General features: G+C 39.8%; 1 protein-coding gene across 5 annotated transcripts in view; it reads right to left on the reverse strand.

Moving 5' to 3' along the window:
• Positions 1-1,134: 1,134 nt before the first annotated feature.
• Positions 1,135-18,773, reverse strand: part of LOC143145039 (uncharacterized) — a 59,757-nt gene continuing 42,118 nt past the window's right edge. For 2 of the 5 annotated variants that reach the window (XM_076308044.1, XM_076308045.1), the window contains exons 2-6: positions 11,933-12,313; positions 9,893-10,194; positions 8,537-8,945; positions 6,558-6,673; positions 1,135-5,671 (exon numbers count right to left, since the gene is read on the reverse strand). In XM_076308044.1, the coding sequence (XP_076164159.1) occupies positions 3,218-5,671; positions 6,558-6,673; positions 8,537-8,945; positions 9,893-10,194; positions 11,933-12,313 (3,662 nt within the window). In that variant the 3' untranslated portion in view covers positions 1,135-3,217. Of the gene's footprint in view, positions 5,672-6,557; positions 6,674-8,536; positions 8,946-9,892; positions 10,195-11,932; positions 12,314-13,597; positions 14,036-18,773 lie in introns of those variants that run through there. The other 3 variants (XM_076308043.1, XM_076308042.1, XM_076308047.1) reach the window with 3 other exon arrangements.

The following is an 18,773-nucleotide window of genomic DNA, read 5'->3' on the forward strand; positions in this document are numbered from 1 at the left end:
TGACAACTGTCCTTTCTACTCTCTCTCATGCCCGTTCGCTCTTTTCAGCGGTTCCTATCAGTTTATCTCTTTCTGACCAACTAACCGTCTCTTCTTCCAGTCAACTGGTGGCGCCACTGTATGCTCGATTATATCGTTTTGTACGTATCGTATCGTATCGCGTTAACGTTCTCTTGCGTTCGAGATATCGAATCGTCTCGGTGGCAACAGAGTTGGGTGAAATTTGAAAATGATGTACATACATATGTACTTAAAATACTGTTTTGAATCAATAGTTGACAAAATGAATACAAATAAAACGGTATTTCAAATGTAATACAAGAAATTAAAGGGTAACGTTTTATATAAATACCAAGGAAACAAAATGAAAACATTTTATTTTAAACTCTACAGTAAGTTCCATTTTGCAATATGTATAAAATCGGAGAAGAATGCGATGTAATAGAGAAGGAATACATAAAAATAAACTATGTTTAACTTATATTTGGAATACTATTTGAGATGCGTTTGAATTAATATTCATTATTTAAAATTATATTTCAATAAGTATGTAGGTATCAATATGTTTACATTTAAAAAATAAATTATTTTAAATAAAACTGTATTTCTAAGTTTACAGTATTGCAAGTAAAATAGTATTTTATTCAAATTATAATGGATTAAGTGGAGAATTAAATAACCTGTTTACTATTTACTATTGGAAAAGCATATTTTACCAACATAAACCTGACGATAATGTGATAAATCCATTTTGTGTCGTGTTAATTGACGCGCTTGCGTAATCGTACTTTTCGAAATTGAAAGTCGTGATTAGTTAAAACGGAAAATTTGTTTCATAGAAAGAGAAATAGTTTCATAAAAGAGTTTAACATTTGTAATTTATTTTGATATTTGTTCCTATTTTTGTTTGTATTCCAAAAAAATTTTCGACGTTACAAATAAGATTGTTTTTAACAAGGTAACCAAAACTATTTATAAGCATGAAAATGATACTCATTCGTATTACTTATATTAAAAATTGATCATATATTTTCAAATCATACAGTATTCATTGTTCACAATAATTATTGTAAGCGAAGGTACATTCATTGGTGAGTGAAATATATTTTGGTGATGAATTAAAAATACTGTAAATTAATTGAAACATTTTATTCATATTTCTTAAGCAAAAACACAAGAAAATTCAAGTACACTTATTCCTTACATGTTTACTTTAATTCAACTAAAATATAATTATATGGTAACATGACTTGTGTAAGATGCAATGTTAATGCCTATATGTTTATGAATGTATGCATGTCAGTTGTAAATACGCAATGAATATGTTAGTTGATGTGTGAAAAAATCAATGTACTCGTTTCGGTATGTATGTTCAGATAAAATCATCATTGTTACAGAGCATATTAAGCCTCACTTTATCGCTATCATTTTCTTAATGTAACAAATTTCAACTGTTTAGAAATCACTCGATAGTTCTTATTCTCTTATCGAGGAGGATGCTCTGAAATGGTTACAAAAATGGCAGCCGCAGAATAAGGCACACAATTGATGCAACGCGCATGTAATATAGCAATATATTTATCTTTAATGTAGTTGGATGTCAATGAATTTCTATAAGTATATGGATCGTCCTGAATATTATATTATGTGTATGATGTCTAGGGAATCTAAAGCTTCGCAGAAACGATTGTGCCTATACTGCTGTTGTGATAATAGTTTTATCATTATTATTAACATTAATATTATCATTATTATTATTATTATTATTACTATTATTATTATTATTATTATTATACTTGATGTTACTAATGCTTGGATGATCAGTAGTTTTGTATATACAGGTATCTTTGAGGTATGTTTCGCACCTTATGATATGGGGTGTATGTATATATGATTTTCACGAACCACGTCTATCGATCAACTTATATAATATGTACCCTGAGGTATTCGATCTACTTGACACAACTCAACTAAAGCGTGAACTATGTTGTAACAAGTGCAATTTCTGTATGTGTACATTTATGTGTATGCGTGATGTGTGCTCTTCTATTTCAGACTTAAACATCTATTACAAAATAACACGCTCGTCTTTTACACACTTAACAAAAACCAGTAATGCAATTCAATTTTTTGTAAGCTTCATCTATATATATCTTACGTTAGTTTGTAACAGCTACAGTACAGTTAAATAGTTCACTGCATTACCAATTCATTTCTTATCTCCAACAACTACGCTGTTCCTAGCTGAATGTATTACTCCTGTACAACTGTCATACATTATGATCCGAAGCATAACTCAGTTATTCAATCGTTTCTGAACTTCTGCAAGTTTTGTATGTTCGTTTAGAAATTTCAAATAATAAGTGCACATTACAAATTACAATTCTCACTTTTACAACTTGGCTACGAGCAGTCGACACTTCTCTAAGCAAAACGTCATTTAACGTGGTACGTGGAAAAACGCTACCGTTTTTCATACTTTAAAATTTATCTTCTAGATAAGTTTTGTAAAAAATATGCCTTAGTTACTTTGATGTAGGATAATTCGTGTAGTACTCATGAAATTTTACGACGAGGACAAAAAAAACAATGCGATTTTTATAACTTTATGTTTATTTTCTTTCACAGAGTTCAGACTTTACAATTCATTGTATTTATAATTCAGAAAACAGATTCCTCGAATCTCAATAAGCTCGATTCCTTTAAAAATTATATGTATAATGAAACTTATAATGAATCTTTTGAAAGAAAGGAAAAGAAGAATATGTGCACCAAGTTATATTGACAATAATGTCAAAAAATATCATATATGCTTTCATGGATATAATAATTTACCGAAGATTTCGTGAAACACGATTTGCGAACGATCTCTTACAAGCTATTTACAAAAATGAATAGCAATACGTAGGCTTCCGCTACATCATCAGCTGCTTTTGAGCACGCCTCTAAATTTTATCAACTTACGTCGATCCACAGGGTCGTCTTTCAATATTCCTTAATGCAATTAAGAACGTAATAATGAATGTCTGAGTGTGTGGGTATGTGTGTGTGTGTGTGTGTGTGGTGTGTGTGTCCATCGATACGCGAGATACCAGCAAAGAGTAGAACGTCAGAGGCAGACGTTACTCAGAAAAGGACGGCCTTGACAACGGTACTGTTCCTTGAGTGTCCCTGTGGAGAAGTACTCGTAACGAGGCTCTCGGAAATTATCCGCGAATCATTGAATGTTACAACAAACTACTTTGCATGGTATAGGACCTTCGCTCTCCTGGCCATACAATGTTCGTGACTTAAAAACTTTCGTATCGATATCCAAAAATGGAGTTTGCCCCGTGTAACAACTCTCGTATACCTCAAAAGCTTCATTAATAGGTATGTCGTCCTCCACAAGGTCCTTCTTCGTTGAAGTTCTCACGGTTTGATCAGAATTATTTGGCACTGATTTCAATGCAGACATATCTACGTTTACCTTAGAGCTTATCTCCTCCTCTATGCTGGTAACACTTTGGCGTGCTAATCTGTAGTATTTCTGTACGTAATCCATATTGACTTCTTCAGCCTCGATGTTGTCCATTTCCACAGCCTCGCCCTCGCACGACACTCCTCGACATTGCACCATTCTCTTTGGAGTTATCACAGGTTCAATCGTTTCAGCTTCCCAGCACTCTAACACATCAGGCTCCTCTATACTGCCCAAGGAATTTATCCTGCTATCGTTCCCATCCTCGTCGCTGCTTCTACTTTTGTTCTTCTCAATCTTAGCTTCTTTACTCTCCTCATCCTTGCCAGTCGCTTCATCAATCGTGGAAGCATTGTTCCTTGAAATTGGCTCATAATTGGAAGTCGTCAACAACTTCCCATCCTCTGAGACAACAATTTCTCCTTTCTCAAACGTCTTCACTTTCATCGCATCTTTATCAATACCCTCGTCGTTTTCGTCGTCCACGTCCTCTATACGTTGGATCTTCGTATCGATATTGTTCGCGGAATCTCTACCAAATCTCCCCTGTCTTTTCGTTCGCCTTACATTGACTCTCTTCGAGTCCATCATCCGAGAGCTTGAAGCAACCCTCATACCCACAACGCTATCCTTTTCAGTAAATTCGCAAACGTCACCAACATCCTGCAGCTTCGCCGTGTTCTTTTTCCTGGCTCCGTTCACAGAGACTTCCTGCTGGTCAGAGGAATCCGAAGACGACGACACCGCTTCGTTCTCCAGCTTGCCATCAACGTGTCTGACTCGCTTACGTTCCCCTGATCGCTTCTTCGTGTCCCTTTTCTTTCTCAAACCGCTTTCGTTACCCTCCTGATCCTTGACGTTGCTGATTCTTGCGAATTCGCCGCAGCTAGTTGCTCGCGACAATGCTACATTGTCCGCGCCACTATTAGCAGATAGTGCAGGCATGGGGTTGCCTTGCAAGTTTTTTGGCGGCTCGTCGTCCACCTCATCTTCGTCCTCCGTTTCACTGTTCGACACGGCCGATGTTACGAAAACGTCTGGCGAATTCACTCTGCGAAGCCATTCCGTTACCGCTTCCGTGATTGGATAATCGGAGAGCCGCGTCTGGCTCTCGAAGCCGGAGTCCTCGTTGAAGGTCTCGTTTGGATCGTCTTTGTCGTAATGGTTGCACGTGTTCTCCGACGTGAAGTTACTCGTTACCTCTTCGTTCTTTTCACAGCAGCTGTCGAACGTCGACTCCGTTTTCGAGGACGAGTCGTTCGACAGATGGATGAGTCGAGGATGAGACGTTCGACCGTTCAGACTCTGATTCAAATCGTTCACGATTTTGTCGTTCTCCGATTCCGCGGTACAGTCCAGATCCGGACCAGGGGTTGGTTCCCTGACAAATTTCGTACCTTTTGCGCTATACTTTCTCTTTGACGATTTGATGTTCGATAAGGACTCGTGGTTTTCATCGCGAATCGCCACGCTTTCCGTAGTAATCGATATTACGGAAGAACGTGTCCTTTCGTCGTTGTACGGAGACGATGATAATTTCGATGTCATCGGAGGGGCTTCCTCGTTGTTCGAGACGGAGTTCACATTCCCGTTCACCAGGGTCTCCTCGACTCCGTTCATCACTTCTCTCGATCGTTCGCATGACTCGTTGACGCCCGATAAATCGCTCGTTGTATTGTTTATGTCAGTACTTGGCGACGATTCGATATCGGGCACCTCGTTCGCTTGAAGCGCGTTGTCCTCTTCCCCGGTAAGGCAGCAGTTCGTCAATCCGTTCGTTTCCTTCTCAGAATTGGTTGCATCGAGCAACGTCAGTTCATTAGTTTCTGACGGAGACGAAGCCGCGATTTGATCAGGATTACTGTCCGTCAGTCGCTCGTCCTCCTGGTTCATTTGGTCGTTGGAAACGACACCGTTGCACGTCTCCCGGTCTTTGTCGACGGACGTCCCATCGGACGACAACGCACTCGATTGATTCATGGCCGAGCCATCCTCGGAGGTCGACGAATTGGCGGAAGTTGGAGCAACAGAAACCGAGGCGTCCAGTTTGACTGGTTGCAACTGGAACTCCTGGCATTCAGGGTTTAGCGGCCGATTGGTTAACGTTGTCGTTGTCGAAGTTGAACACGCTGTCCAAGACAATCGGGAAGACGGTAGACCAGTATCACATTCAGAGCTGTACTCTCCTTCCTCCTCATCCTCCGTGTTACCCTGGATTTCAAACAGACTCTTAGGATTTTGAATTTACAACGGGGAGTGGTTGATGATTATTCACAGTGAATATCGAGCGCAATTCAAACGATAATATTGTATTTAAACGTTCAAGTAAATATCTCAATCTAAAATAATAAATAAAGCTGTTTAAATTGTAAGAAAATTTCATCCTGCTCGCACATTACATACCTGATAATTACAATTAAAACAAAGATATGCTCCTTATATTATTTCACAAGATAATGTACGTAATTTTTCTTCCGGTGCATTACGTATTATCGACAAACATTGCATTTTCGTAACAGGTGAGAATTCGCGTTTCGATTGAACTTATTTATCACCAATAGGTAATTTTGTTAACTTTTTCGACTATTCATCGTTCTCGCAAATTGTACAAATTTTTATTCTCCAACTTTTCCAACAGTGAGTAAAATTTACCACGTGGACAATTCGTACTTTTAAACAACCAATTCTTCATGCATCACTCCTCGTTTTGGTTTCATCATTTCAACTACAATTGTATCAATTATTGTCATTTTACCAACGATCGGTTTTTCCTTTCTTTACAAAATTCCCACTTCCGACCGTTCAGATTTTAATCGGCGATCCGTTTTATTTTGACCAACTGACCTACTCCGCGTCAAATCCTCTGGCGGACTCGTATCGTGTATTCCATTTTTGGTCTCGGCGTAAGGTAACTCCAGAACCTACATACTCTGTTATTTCGCAAGAGAATATACGATACGGTTTACGCGACGCTGATAAGAAATTTAGAGAATCGAGAATTCGTACGAGAACGGATCTCCCAGTTTCTGAATAATATTGTATCTCGACGACGAAGTTGGTATCTACCCTTGGCAAAAGTATAGACATTCATATTTACCACAGCGAGTCTTCTCTGCTTTCTTCTCTTTCGTTTTCTTCTTCGCTTGGCACAGCCCGCCGACATAGCCGCCACGTCAGTAGTTCTGATCATTGGCCCACCCTGTATTGTAACACCTTGGACAGTAGAAATACTACGCATTATCTTTCCGTGAGGGGGCAAAAACGCAGTACGAAGAGTATCGACACGTGAAACAGTGTCTCCTGGAATTCGACCGGGCTGCACCAGGTCGAATTCGGAAACATCGTCGGAATCGACGCGAAGGGCGCGAAGACTGAACTTGGCTTTCCGTCGTTCACTTCACCCCCCCTTCCTATCCGCCGTATATTGAACAGCTCGGTGCAGAGTAGCTATTTTAAACCGGTTCTATTTGAGACGCAGCGATGTTACCCTGAGGCTCTGCCAAATTCGTTCTCGACGTCCCTCGCGCGGCCAATAGACATTATTTCTAACATTAAATGTCGATGGAACAGCGAAATCCTCGCGATATCATGAGTCAATGGACCCCCGGATGAAACGCCTCCTCTCTGTGCTAAGTGCGTGGCGGCGTGCTGGATAGTATATGCTCGATGTCGGAATTATTGTGAAAAAGAAAATGACGCTCAGAAATTAGACGTATGCAGACACACACACACACACCGAGCGTGTACAGAATCTTGACTCTAGGTACGATCGTCAGATCCACCACGGGGACGTGAACTGTCATCGAATCGGTAACGATGATCGTTGGTACCGTATCGTGTAAAACAGGATGGACGATCCGCGATCGTATCTAAAGAGAAGTGCGTCTCCGCGAATTATTACCTTTTACCTTGACTGTGGTAGAGGCACGGTGGTAATAAAACAGCAATGATGCCGATGGACGGGACAGCAGTCATGAATCTGGGTATATCCCTTTCCCCTCGCCGCGCATCCGACCGACACTGTTCTCGTTTAACATTAGAAACAGGTACAATCAAACGTACTAACGCCTAGACTGACGCAGTGCGGGGAAGGAGCATGGGATGCATCAGTGCGCGCAACGTGTCATCCGCTACATTGTACTCTTTCGGTTCCCCTGTTAAATATAACTTCTTGGCGGTAGCGTGGGTTCTCACGGAGCCGGGAATTAAATCATGGTTATGCAATACGTACTTCCGACATTGTCGGACAGTGGCGCTTAGCAATCCTACGCCCGTCACGGAATTTACGTTATTTGTCATGTTACGTTCGGCTAACTTCTCTGCGATAGTCTTCACCCAGTGATTTGAACCCTTTGGACTCGGTAGGAGATCCTCGGTCGCCATCTAATTCGATCTACCGTTCTCGATCCGGGGTAACCTCGTGGTGTTTGGAATTCGAATTGGAATTGAAATATTACGTTCTTCTGGAGTGTAAACGCATGTGTGCCAAGTATAGAAAAATGTTCCGTTCCGGATTCATTTCACGAGTCGAAGGATTTTCTCGAGGCGTCGGTTCCCGGTAACGAAGAAGCCTCGAGTGCAAAGGGTTGAAGAGACTTCGAGTCGATAGTCATCGGGGACTTCTGAGTCACGGAGTTCGTATCAGCGACACTATACATGCAAATCTTACGACTCGACGTCAAGCGGGGTGAACACAGAAGTATCCCTGCGACCAGCTAGATTTATCGAGACAACCGTGAGATTCGTGGCTTGAAAACTCGGATCGTACCACGGATCGGAGTTTCCAAACGCAAGCGACAAACGAGTAACATCAACTGCAAAGAGCAGGCGGATTACGCAACGTTACGATGTACCGCTCCCTCCCCGTAACGTAGTTTGCTTTTATGGAGATTCTCTCAGCCACAAGAAAACAACCTTCTTCGGTTGTTCGTCCGTTGTTCCGTCCATCTGTCCGTGAACAGAACGAAAACTACTACGAGAGAGCGAGAGCTCGTCTACCCATGCGGTAGCAAAGGAGGAAAGAATAGTAACTTTCGAGAATCTTTCGAGAGGCTCCGTGATTCAAAATCAACTAACCGTTCAGGTTGACGAAAGGAGGACCGAACATGTAATGACCCGGGTACATGTACGGTTGGGACACCGGTATCATGTGCGAGAGGTGCACCGGTTGCTGCACTAGGACCGGCTCCAGGTACGGACCGCCGTTCAGGCCGTTTTCCAGTAGCTGCTCTTCCACGCATTGCTCGTCCATGTACTGCTCCTCCGTTTGGTCTTCGATCGGTTCTTCCGTTTGGTGCTCGTCGATTTGATCATCTATCGCGGTGTCAGCCTCCACCGGTTGCTCCTCCGTCTCACCTGCAACGCTTTCGCTGCAACTGGCGCTTTCTGTGCAGCTCTCGTTGCACGCACCGTTCGAGTTCTCTACTGGCAACAGCGTGCTATCTTGTTCGTTCAGCAGAGTCGCGTCTTCTGTGCTCTGACAAGTCTACAATCAAGACGAACGATTATTTAAGAAAGTTTTTCCTCTTTTTAAAGGTGAGGGTGGGATTGAACATAGTTTTGCGCGGTTGACAAGGAAGTAGAACTCTAGGTAGAGTGGATTTGATTTACTGTTTGGAATTTTTGATCGATCATCGTGATTTCAAACGTTCGGGTGGTTCGGAAAGCTCGAATCGGGGCAATTCTTTATTAAAATTGTCGATCCTTCACGTTCGAAAGACGATTCTCGATTTTCACGGAATTCGGGATAGCAATTCGCGTTGTACAGCATTGGATTTTATCGTGTTGCTCGGAAAGTGATTTCGTTTTCCAAAATGGAGAATACGTAATTTAATGAAATGTTTACACGCTCTTTAAAAATCGTGTTTCATTTTCACCGAAAAACGAAATGACTTTCCGAACAACCTAATATTTAGGGTCTGCCGATCCACATGTGGGTCAAGCCGTGAACTTAGGTAACCACAAATCCACTTGTAATCTAGAGTAATATATTAACCCTTTCCACTCGAGAGGAGATCCTCGATCGTCGCTTAATGTACTTTCTCCAATTTGGAGAACCATCGTGGTTTGGAATTGAAATTAAAATTCAATTACTCCTTTCTTGCGAGACGTAAACATATGTATGTGAAATGTCGAGAACGTTCTATTTTAAATTAATTACACGAAGGATTTCATCGAGGAGCTAGTTTCTGGTAGCAGAAAAGCTTCGAGTGCAAATGGTTAAGTATCGCTCGTATTGTTACTCCGAACAATATATCTCTTCGATGTAGAAACAATCGCATACGTAATGTTTCGAGAGGAAGGTTCGCGATCGTTATGTACTTGTATAAAATATTACATACTTTTATAAAGTATCTAATCGCATCGATTTCTTGATCTTTTTAATCGATTCAATGGTAATCGAGAAACAGGTGAATCTTACACAGGACGTACCTGGTAAGCCATCATGCAGTACTGTTGCTCAGCTATTTTAGGCACAAAGGCAGGATTGATCCATTCTATCGCCCTAAGAGGCACGGGTTCGCAAGGTATAGCTGCTAGGATACCTGGTCCAACCTGCGCTGGTACAGGTGCAGGACCAACCAACATCATCGGATACTCGTAATAGTAGCCACTGGCATGGTCGTAGAACGATCCATAGCCTAATTGCGTTCCAGATTTCATCATCGGTGGGTATTTACCGATATTGTAATCTCTGTCCAATAACTGTTGATCCTCGGTTGTCTCGCTGCCATCTGTAGCGGTAAGAATTTAGTTACCGACATCGCGCTGGCAACTAGGTTCGTTTAACAACAAAGACGCTCTTTTGTTTTCCGACGTGACCAGCGAGGAAGACAAAAGAAAGGCGCAGAGACGCGTGAAAGATTTCAATGTGACGAGTGTGATCTTTTTCGGAAGCAAGAACGACATTGTAAAACAGTGTATAAGAAAAAATAATAATAATAAAAAAACAGTGTATGAGAAAAAATAATAATAATAAAAAAACAGTGTATGAGAAAAAATAATAATAAAAAAACAGTGTATGAGGAAAAATAATAATAATAATAAAAAAACAGTGTATAAGAAAAAATAATAATAATAAAAAAGCAATGTATAAGAGAAAAAATAATAATAATAATAATAAAAAAACAGTGTATAAGAAAAAATAATAATAATAAAAAAGCAATGTATAAGAGAAAAAATAATAATAATAAAAAAGCAGTGTATAAGAGAAAAAATAATAATAATAAAAAAGCAGTGTATAAGAGAAAAAAATAATAGTAATAAAAAAACAGTGTATAAAAAAAAAAAATAATAATAATAAAAAACAAATTATTCTTTTTTCTCGTGCGCCTTACGGATTACGAGGACAAAGCTTCGACACCACGTGAGAAAACTAACTCATTTTCCATCACGCGTTGGACCATATTAACAACGACGTAGCCGTAGATAATATCGTACACGATATTAGGACAGAAGAAAATCTATCAAAGTTCGGAAAGATTAATTTCACGAATGTTATTTACGTATGACAGTGAAGCGCAATCTTCGATAGGTAATCGGGTGTTTCATGGTCCATGGAGGTGGAATTTCGACAGTTTAATTAGAACTTCGGCGTGGATTAAGTCGTGGTAGTAGTTTTAGGGGTATTCATAGCCGAGCAGTCCAGGGCGTTGATGGGTTAACTGAAACTCCGATAGCCCAGAAAATAAGTATACTAACCGGAGATTCGATTCCAAGAAGAGTTCAATCATCCTACATCTTAGATGTTGGGTGATCTTAGAATCGACACAAATACAAATCTTTATTGCAAATCAAACAGTAATCCAAAAGTTTTCGTGTCGACGAGATCTCTTAGAGTTCTTGTATCTTATACCCCGTCTCTTCGTGTTATCTTGCTGAGTAATTCCCGCCTTCGAGCGACAGTTTTTATTGGGTTGTTCGGAAAGTCGTTTCGTTCTCCAAAATGGAGAATATCTAATTTAATGAAATAAATTATCAAAAAATAGTGTTTCATTTTCACCTCCAAAAAAAAAAAAGAAAAAAAAAAAACGAAATGACTCTCCGAACAACCTGATACATAGGATTCGAGTAACCGATTCATCCCCCGACCGTTGATGCTCGTGCAGCGAGTGATCTTATCGATCTCGGTTCGAGATAAAAATCGCTACGTACTCCGTTTTTGAAAGTAACCGTTTGTCCGGATTCTGTCGCACGAAAACAAGAATTACCAATACGATCCCCTCCATCGTCGCGTATCATACTCTCCAAGTACTCCTCGAATTCGTTAACTTCCCACTTAGAAATGCAGAGTTTCAGAACGACGAGTAGTCCCGAATAACAATGTAGAAATATCAGAAAACCTCGCTCTGTCCAAGAGGAGATGCTCTCCATGTTCCTCGAGACTCTCGGGGAGCGTCGCGGCCAAAGGACGAAAAAACGAACAAAAAAAGAACAGAAATTCGATGAAATGTATTACGCTTCTACCTATACCTCTACCTGCGGTGGAGTGCGAAGCGGATTGGCTTTCGGTGGTCGACGGTGTGGCGCTGGTGCTCGCGTTACTCGCCCAGGGCTTCTTGTGCGATAGATAGCCCTTCTTGAACAGCATGTCCTGCCGTGGTGTAGTGATCCTCGTGTACTCATCCTCGTTGAAGATGATCTTGGGTTGCGAGGGCGAGCCGGACGATTCGTCCTTGTGGGACCGAGTACCACCGCCCGTGAAACCGCCGCTACCCCCGCTGTTTCCAGCCCTCCGGGACTTGTAACCGCTCTGTCCATTACGATCGAAGTTATGCGTGCTGGTGTCATTCTCCTGGTCGTTCACGTATCCGTTTCGTAATCCCTCTTCCTCGTCTTTTTCGCCGGGCGGAGCTGTCAACAGAGATAGAACACTCCGCGTTACATTTGTATCATCCTTTGGCATCAGCTGTGGTCGGTTCAGCGTATTACTGACCGGACCGCTCCGTTTTATTAACATTGTAATTAGCTTCATCATGAGTCAGCGTTAGGACAATTTATATCATTCTTTATTGCTACAGCATAGTGCACTCCAACCGCCACAGATGCAACGACAAATGTTTCCGTGGGAATAATATGACTCGCGCGTACAGGAGGACAATCGTTTCGAGCATGTGGCGGAACGATATTCTTCGCCGATAGCTACGAGCGTTATAAAGACTCGTAGAACAGATAAGGGAGCGGTTCCACGAGCAGGGACCACCTTTCGAGTACATGTAACCGAGTCGAGTTACCGAGGAAAAGGAATTTGTCAATCGAGTGCAGCCAGCGGTCACAATCTACGATACAAGCGAGTTGTTTGCGTGCCGAAGCGTTATACGATTTACATTTAATCACGATCCATGATACTCGATCTGATAAGCGTCACACGAGGTTGAAGATTACCCGTTCGGCATTCCCCGATCGGATGCTCGGTGACGTTGTTGCCTCTAAGCGGGGTTACATTCCTCGACAATGTCACCGAGCACCTAGACGCGACCCGAGTCGCCAAGTGAGACGTTTCACTTCGAGTTACTCGTACCAATTCGATCTAGATCTTTTCGCGGGATTCTGATCTTATTTTCATTCGCGAGACTCGCGAGATGAATCATCGGACAACAAATATTCCGTGATCGATCAATTTGTGCACTTTGCTCCCGCGAACGATACAAATAACTAGCTAAAAATCAACAAGCTGTTACACATGTGTAATCGTTTAGAAATTGACGGCTCCCGAAGGTTGGACCGAAGCTAACACTACTTTCAAGATGCAATCGTCTATCGAGCTAAGCTTGCAGCATCTAATTCGATCACATTAACCCATTAGCAGCCAATGTTCCAATTTCTCAACATAGATACTTTCCTTGAAGCAATTTCCATCAACACTACTCGATTAACGTTAACGACCCGCTGCTACGATATACAGGGTGTACGATACACGTGAATGCAACTCAAGCACACCCTGTACTTTCTTCTTAACACGATTCTGACTGTTCATGGGTTAAACGAAGCGTACGCACTACTGCCTCTATAAAGATTCTTTCTACAACGTAACAAAACATGGAATTTAAGTCCCCTAGACGCCCGGGGAAACGAACAAAAAAAATGGAAAGCTTTTCGTTAAGGCCCATGATCAGCCTCTTCCTCAAGGTTCCGTACCGTCTTGGTACCTCACTAATAGTAGAACATGATTGGATGAGCCGATCACGTGGGTGACTCTTCGCTGTCGACGCCACTGCATCTCTCTCTCTCTCTCTCTCTCGCTCTCTCCGCGCGCCCTCTATGTCACACTGTAGCTGTTGACGCAGTTTTCGAATCCTCTTTTCCTCCCCCAACGCGATCAGGTCGAGACTTCCGTATCCTCTTTCACTCTGAACACTCCTTACTGTCTTTACTATCTGCGATCTTTCCGATACAATTATGAAACTTTTCGCCGCGTTTACGCCAATGTCTTTCGCGGCCACCGGTCGATCTCGCGTCCTTTCTCTCGCTATTATCAGTTTCAGAGTAAATGTAACGCGGCTGATAACGCGCCGGATAAGAGGAGGATGTGGCCGGATAATCTGGCGCACGCGATGCCTCGAGAACGACTGCGGTTGACACGAGGAAGGGGTGCAGAGGGGAATGGAGGAGAAGAGACCGTTTACTGGCGGACGTAACCCATTGGCCGGCGTTCGCGGACTAGAATAGCATCAGAATTAGAATAGAAAACGGACGAGGACCAGTAGCCACTGTTGCCGATGACCGTTGCGCTGTAGATCGGTTTTGATACACTGAATGGTCCGTTGAATACCACCTTCCCTCTTAACGAGAAGAGAGCTTTTTTGTGTTTTTCAAATGAGAAGATTGACGAATTAATTTCCGACCAGGTGCCCTTGGTATGCTAAATGGCTCGTTAAACAGGGCAACAAGAACTTTCGGTGTCATGGGATGGGAAAATTAACCAATGAAATTTTTTTCAAACCCTTTCGTAATACTTTCAAGTTGGACGAACTTGAGTTTCAAGTATACTCGGTTGCTTTTAGGTAATTGTCCGTGATGGTTACACGGAGTTTGGTCTAAGCTTCTCCTGGAGTGTCTTCATCCCAGGAGGACGAAGTATAAACTACCTTTGGAAAATTGGGAACAGTTGGTAATGGATATTACAAGCTTCGTGAACCTGATTTTTGGAAGATGCTTTAAAGTATTTCTCACAAGTGATCCTTGGGGGATTGGTTAAGCTTATTCCTGTACAGAGTTTGTCCAGAACTTTGGTGAAGTTTTTGGAAAACGTCGTCCATTCTTTGATTCGATTTTACTATATTTCGATTGTATAATAAGCGTGGTATATTGTTTATCAATTAATTTAAAATAGGAATACGAAGACGTCACTTTCTCACAGTTCACAGCTCTGAAACACTGAAACACTGTGGACGAGGAAACGTTACAAGGACATCCTGGATAGAACTTTGTCAATTTTACACTCCAGAAGTTAGGGGGTTGGCCCTTTTATGGCTTTTCCTTTGAACTATCCAGGTTTTGTACGATACTAAAAATTTGTGAACTTTGTAATTTATATCTACAGTGGAAACGATTAGAACGAAAAGTTGTCACGGTTGCAAAATTTGAACGTATAACGAATTATTCGTCACATTTATTAAATCTGAGCTACGTATATAGAAATGCTTTTATTCGTTCAACACGAGCTGCAATTACGGGAAGTTATTTTACAAAACGAATAAAAAGTTGTTCTATTTCTGGGTCGAAATTTTATCAAGATAAGAATTTTCCTCATTTATGTTTCTAAATACAGTGCACGCAAAGCTGGCTGTTCTAGTTTTAATCAGATTTGAGGGTTCAACGTACTGGGGTAGTATTTTAAGTAGCAAATAGAAAGCGCTTCAAATGCTTTGCTTCATCCAGTAACACACAATACGCCGAAGACTTTCTTACACGACTGCACGGTCAATAATCCTCATACGTAAGTGAAAATTAATTTTGTTCGCATAGGAAAAATTAACATTGGGAAATCCAACGAAAAAATATTATTTATATACGGTTAAGAAAACAATAAAACTGTAGTTACATTCAACTTTTTTGCTCTCGATGATACATGTTTAGTTGTTTCAATTTCGATTGTCCAAAAGAAGACCATTTTTATTTTTAATATCCCTCGCGAATATTTTTATCCTTTTATGTATTCCAGTATTCACTTGCAGTGTTTGCAATTTAGTATCCAACCCCGATACATAAAACTTACTTTTGTCGGTACCCGACAAGTTTGTGTCCCTAACTCACCGATCAGAGAATATTTCTAACGTTTGGTAGCTTCGAGTCACAAATATCTCTCAAAGACTTTTGAACTAGAAACAAGTGAATTTATTGTTTACAACACGAGACGACGAGGGTGCGTGCCAGGATCTTCACGGTTTCGTCAAATTGATTTCACTTGTGAATATGATTACAATGAAACAGTTCGTTAAGAACCACGCACAGGAATAATACGAGAAACCTGTAAATTTACCATGCGATAGCAGTCAACTTGGCTGCCAAGTAGGTTGCACGGCGCTTCATTGTCGTGTTACATAAAACGCGACACCATTTATTGTTTCCTACCGAGAGAGACTAGGATGAAGAGTGTTAACTCTAGAACGCTACCTGAACCCAAACATGAACCTATGAGATCATTAACACCGAATAATATCTTCCATATTTACGCAGAGGGGTTCGTTTCATATCGAATTATATTTTATCGAAATTTAAGCGTATTCAACACTTTGACGACATTTAAACGTAGCCTCTCCGAGGAAGAATTTTGAAAATTTGGAAAATTGTTGATTTTATAACTGTTTCGAGGAAGAATTTTGAAAATTTTGAAAATTGTTGATTTTATAACTGTTTCGAGGAAGAATTTTGAAAATTTTGAAAATTGTTGATTTTATAACTGTTTCGAGGAAGAATTTTCAAAATTTTGAAAATTGTTGACTTTATAACTGTTTCAAAGATAGTGTTATTAAATTTTTCTTGCAATTATATACTTTTCATTTTATACCTTTGGAGGCCCACAACAGAAGAAAAATTACATCGATCTTTCTTTTTTCCTACAATACATACAATTAAAAATAATTCGAACGTACACCGAGAACAATGATTGAATATTCATCGTTCCGAACAATTATAAAAACGGAATTATTCGGTTGTTCGGAAAGTCATTTCGTTTCCCAAAATGGAGAATAAATTTAATAAAATTTATAATAATAGTTTAGTAAAATGTTTATACATTCTAAAAAAAATCGTGTTTCATTTTCACCAAAAAAAAAAAAAAACGAAATCACTTTCCGAACAATCCAATAGAAGATCACTTCGTTAAAAATGGCCCCAAAATAGGTTCCGTTTTTTAATCATTACACACTGCTACCGATGGTCAAAAATACAATTTCGTAATTTTAGAAAACAGCAAACTGACCTGTGAAAACAATGCTTCCTCGAATAGTATCAACTGATGCAACTGTGTACACTTCGTGAAATGCACGTCCGAGGAAAATGGGAAAACGACACTGTTCACAGCTTGAAAAGCTCGAAACGATCTAATTCGACTTCGTCTACTTTACAAAGGAGAGTAGCGGAGAGAAGAACCGTCTTCTTAAAAATAACCGTGATTCTCCTGATGCACTAGGACCTCGAAATATTTCACCATTTTTTGGCGATCAATAGACGTCACTGGTAATATAAACGGTGGTCAGAAATTCTGTACCTGGTGTAACGACAAATATAGAAAGGTCACGAACGAGAGGTAACGTTTCAGCGCGCGGCAATTATGGCACCGCTACTAAACGACACTAATTTCTGCTCACCGTACTAACTCGCCGTGATCTTTAATCAGTGACGCACACACCAAGGGAAATCGCTGGCTCGCGTTGTTTCTGTATCTATTTAGCGACCAACGCAAATAACGCCATTCAATGAAAATATAAACGAATCGAAATCATAATGCATACCAAAATTATGTCAGCAGTACATAGGGTGTCTATAATAATTAAGAGTGGTAAAATACACTGCTGGCTATGTTTGTTTAACTATACTGTGAAACTTCACTCGGTTTGGTAATATATCTATTCCAGTTCTATACAGGGAAATATAACAATTTCTAACCGTATGGATAGAAGTAACAAATTTATTGTTTGCACGATAGATTTTAAAATTCACAAGCTTGTCAAATATATTCTATTCGTTTTGAAGAGCAACTCTACTATTTATGATCGAATTGTAACAAATAATTTTTAATTTTATATATTCTGTTTAGATATATTTTTACAGATTGTTAATTACAATACTTTTGGAGAGGTTCGATGAATCGATAGAAACTTATTCGAGTGACTACTGTAAAATCAAATCGTATTTCGACATGTTACAAAAGTTCGTTATATAGTCGAGGCAATATACAGTATCATAGGAGAGAAGTACCAATTGAACAAGTTATTTCTAATAGTCATTTTATACTGTAGAGTAACGTGTTTTCTGGGTAATACATTCGAGAAACGTAACAATTTGAACCCAGAGCTCTGTGACGAGTAATAGGAGGGATCTTTAAAATGCGTTGAAAATTTGTTCCTAGTGCAAATTAAAAATCAACATTCAAATAAAAGATGGTTTTATTTAAACAATTGTCAACATCCGAGCTCCTCAATTTTCCAGAATTGACAAAGAGAAACCACAAAATTTTATTTTCTTGCTCTTATCAATTATCTCGAGCAATTTCACACTCATTTAGTAAAACTAATCTACGAAGGTAATAATATTAATATTCGTTGTTTCACAGGGATCGATAATATTATTAAATTCGATGTAAAATAACGTGATATCGACAAGAAAATCAATAGATGCTACATTAATTACGTAATAGATTATTTTGGAATAAAATGCTATTGTTACGAATATGCAAATGGTGGCTGCATCCTCGAATGCAGTTCACACGTAATCATTTGTCTTTTATCGCACGAGAGATTTCATTCAAAAATTGTGTGATCTGCATAAATATTTAGTAAAATATTCAATGTTGAACAAGTGATACCAGTAATCAACAAAGATAACAGTGAAGATTAAGGATATCGCCCATAATTTCTGGTGTAGACAATCTACGATTGTTAAAAGTAAAAGATTTAAAAATCAACATTATGTATTAACGAACTAAGTTGTTGAACAACCTATTAGTGTAGAAAATGTGAAACAATACCATAATTGACAGGAAACTAGACAACTAAAGCGGTGGGATAAAAAAGCCATTATTTTTAAGTTATTTTAAGTTATTTTAAGTTATTTTAAGTTTGTAAAATCGTATTAAATTGAAAAATATGAA

This window comes from Ptiloglossa arizonensis, chromosome 3, assembly GCF_051014685.1.
Source record: "Ptiloglossa arizonensis isolate GNS036 chromosome 3, iyPtiAriz1_principal, whole genome shotgun sequence".
Classification (NCBI taxonomy): domain Eukaryota; kingdom Metazoa; phylum Arthropoda; class Insecta; order Hymenoptera; family Colletidae; genus Ptiloglossa; species Ptiloglossa arizonensis.